The sequence below is a fragment of the Orycteropus afer genome, unplaced genomic scaffold (assembly GCF_000298275.1).
Source record: "Orycteropus afer afer isolate SDZICR_OR568_19922 unplaced genomic scaffold, OryAfe1.0 scaffold00816, whole genome shotgun sequence".
Taxonomy (NCBI): domain Eukaryota; kingdom Metazoa; phylum Chordata; class Mammalia; order Tubulidentata; family Orycteropodidae; genus Orycteropus; species Orycteropus afer.
The window spans coordinates 199,366-202,103 of record NW_006922403.1 but is presented as its reverse complement, the minus strand read 5'-3'; the positions used below and the strand labels follow the sequence as shown (position 1 = coordinate 202,103).

The 2,738-nt window shown below is 38.6% G+C and overlaps 1 protein-coding gene across 1 annotated transcript; it reads right to left on the bottom strand.

Moving 5' to 3' along the window:
* Window positions 1-611: 611 nt before the first annotated feature.
* LOC103211898 (defensin-5-like) lies at window positions 612-1,893 on the bottom strand. The gene is made up of 2 exons (XM_007957873.1): window positions 1,722-1,893; window positions 612-724 (listed from the first exon to the last, which is right to left on the bottom strand). Exons 1-2 carry the CDS (start codon window positions 1,891-1,893, stop codon window positions 612-614), a joined length of 285 nt encoding a protein of 94 aa, XP_007956064.1.
* Between the last annotated feature and the right edge of the window lie 845 nt (window positions 1,894-2,738).

The following is a 2,738-nucleotide window of genomic DNA, read 5'->3' as shown; positions in this document are numbered from 1 at the left end:
TCATTCTTTTGGTGAAGTCTTTTGATACACATAAATATTTAATTTTTTAGGAGATCCCAGGCATCTAGTATGTCTTCTGCTGTTTGTGCATTTTTAAGTACATTTATAGTGTATTTATGCACTAAGTCTGCCCCTATTTTTCCTTTGATGATCTTTATTATTTTAGGTTTTACAGTTAGGGCTTTAATACATCTTGAGTTAATTTTTGTATAAGGTATGAATTATGGATCCTGTTTCTTTTTTCCATAAATAGATATCTAGTTTTGCCAGCATCATTTGTTAAAAAGACTACCTGATCCCCATTCAATGAGTTTCAGCTATTAATGGAGATGATAAAACCCTAAGACTTTAAGCATATGTCCAGGGCTATTCCAAAGGAATACTTCTATACTTTGACAAAAGGGTAGTGGCTTTCCTGGAGAAGTAGAGGTTTATTCTAAGGTGTCCAGATTAATATAAATACAAACATAAAAATGCACACACAGAGGACTTGCTGCAAGGACTTTATTTGGGATAAGGAAAGGAAATTGAGGGAAAGGTACAAAGAATAAAAACAATTCTTTTATAGATCTTTGACACGAAGTATGAACTCTCGTCTTGTTTTTTGAATCTCAGAGACAGCAAACTGTGTGGCGAGAACCTTTGATGGTGCAAGTCCCAGAGTTGCGTTCTCTTAAATGACAGCATCCTCTTCTGCAGTAGCAAACATTTCTCTTCAGTAGGCCTGGAGAAACAAAGAAATCATCAGACATTTAATACTGGTTAGAGGTGGGTGGTAAGCAGAGGATCCTGGAGAAGTTACATGTGGATTTGAATGGGTATATCATGTTGACTATAAATTATGGCCTACAGCAGTGACCGACCTCAATAGGGTAAACAGGAATATGTATAAATAACAAATGTGGGCCACACAGGATTAGAAACCCATTCTGGTGTCATAGGTAGTAAGACAATAAAACAAAAAAAACAAAGTCACTGCCATTGAGTCAATTCCAACTCATAGCGACCCCTCCTTGGGTTTCCAAGGCAGTATCTCTACAGAAGTAGATTGCCTAACCTTTCTTCTGAGGAGTGGCTGGTAAGTTTGAACCTCCAGGCTTAGGTGAACTTTTGTCCTGTTAGAGGAACTGGTTATACAGACAAGAGGTTTGAACCTCCAGCTCAACTGGATTCTTCAACTTTGGTTCTTTATCTGCAGTAGCAGATGGCTCTTATCTGAATGTCTAGGGGAAAAAGAGTGTCGGGCACAGTGGGCAATTAGAGAAGGCAGACAGAGGCAGACTAATGGAGATATGCTGAGAAGCCATGTTTCTACTTACAATAGGCATAATATTTGTCCCTTAGAATGGTCAGATTTTACACTGGTGTCATAAATCAAAAGTAATCTCATTGGTCATGTGTTGGTTATGCAGGATTATGGTTTCTTGTATCACAATCTTTCATTCCATGCTGCTTTCATGCCCTAGAATACACATCTCAAACTCTGGGCTACCAACTTCTCATTCTACCTCATCTACACATCATCATTCCAAGTACTTTTTCCATGTATAACTAGTTCCTCTGACAGGACAAATATCATCTCCCAAGCTGAAGATACTGAGTGTCACTAGTATTTGTTATGGAACAAAATCCTTTGGTGTTGAAAGTTCCCTTGAAGAATGTATAATTCTAATGATTCTGTGGCTAGTTTGAGACACCCCCACAAAGCACAGTGATCTCACCTGAAGCTCCTTGGGCTGAGCGTTTGTCTCCTGCAAAGGAGATCGCCACATACTGGTCCCCTGTTTCAGCCTCATCCTGGGCTGGAATATCATCATCTGTTTGTCTGACTGGCTCAGCCTGGGCCTGGAGGACCAGCAGGAGAATGGCAGCAAGGAGGGTGAGGGTTCTCATGGTTGTAGGTCAGTCTCTTTATGGAGAAGCAGGAGCCTGAGTGTGTTGGCCAGTGAAGAGTTGATCAGTATTTATGTTTGTTATGGGAAGGTTCAGAGATGAACCTTACTTCCAGTAAGAGGAAGTGTGTACTTGTTTTGGGCATGGTACCTGAGGGGTCCCTGTTTCCCTCAAAGACTCTTTGATGATACTCTGTTTTACGAGCTTTAATTGCAACAAAATCTGTATGTCTATTTTGTGCACTTGGTTCACATCTCCGATAATGATAAACACCTGTTCCCCATCTGTTTGAATACTGGCCTTTTAATATTCAAAATAGAAGACAAACAATGCTTTTATTCAGTAAGTGTAAGAGAAGAATGCCTTTTACTTTCTGGGTTTTGCTGTAAGTCTAGCTTAAATGAAGTTGAATGTCAGTTCACTGCAGGACTCCAGAATCACTAATCCTGCCATGAAGCACACTTTCAAAGTTATCAGGAAGGCAGGCTTCTGTCAGGACTGGTGTGGAGAGGACAGTGATTGCATCAGGACTCTGGTAACATGAACTTCAGATTCAGAACAAGTAAGATATTAGGTAATGTACCAATCAGACCAAAGTCAAAATATAGATACACATAAAATGTTTATTTGTTACATTTTTATACTTTGACCATTATCAAACTAATGGATATACAAACAACCTGATTCTGAGTCTTTGTAATTTTCAATAAAAATTTGATTCATACACATGAAATAAAATTCAAAAGTCGTAATGAGTAAAAACAAGCAAATGAATATTTTTTTCTATCCTCATGGCCATCCTTTCAGCTTATCTCAAGAAAACCACCACTATTAACAATTATATA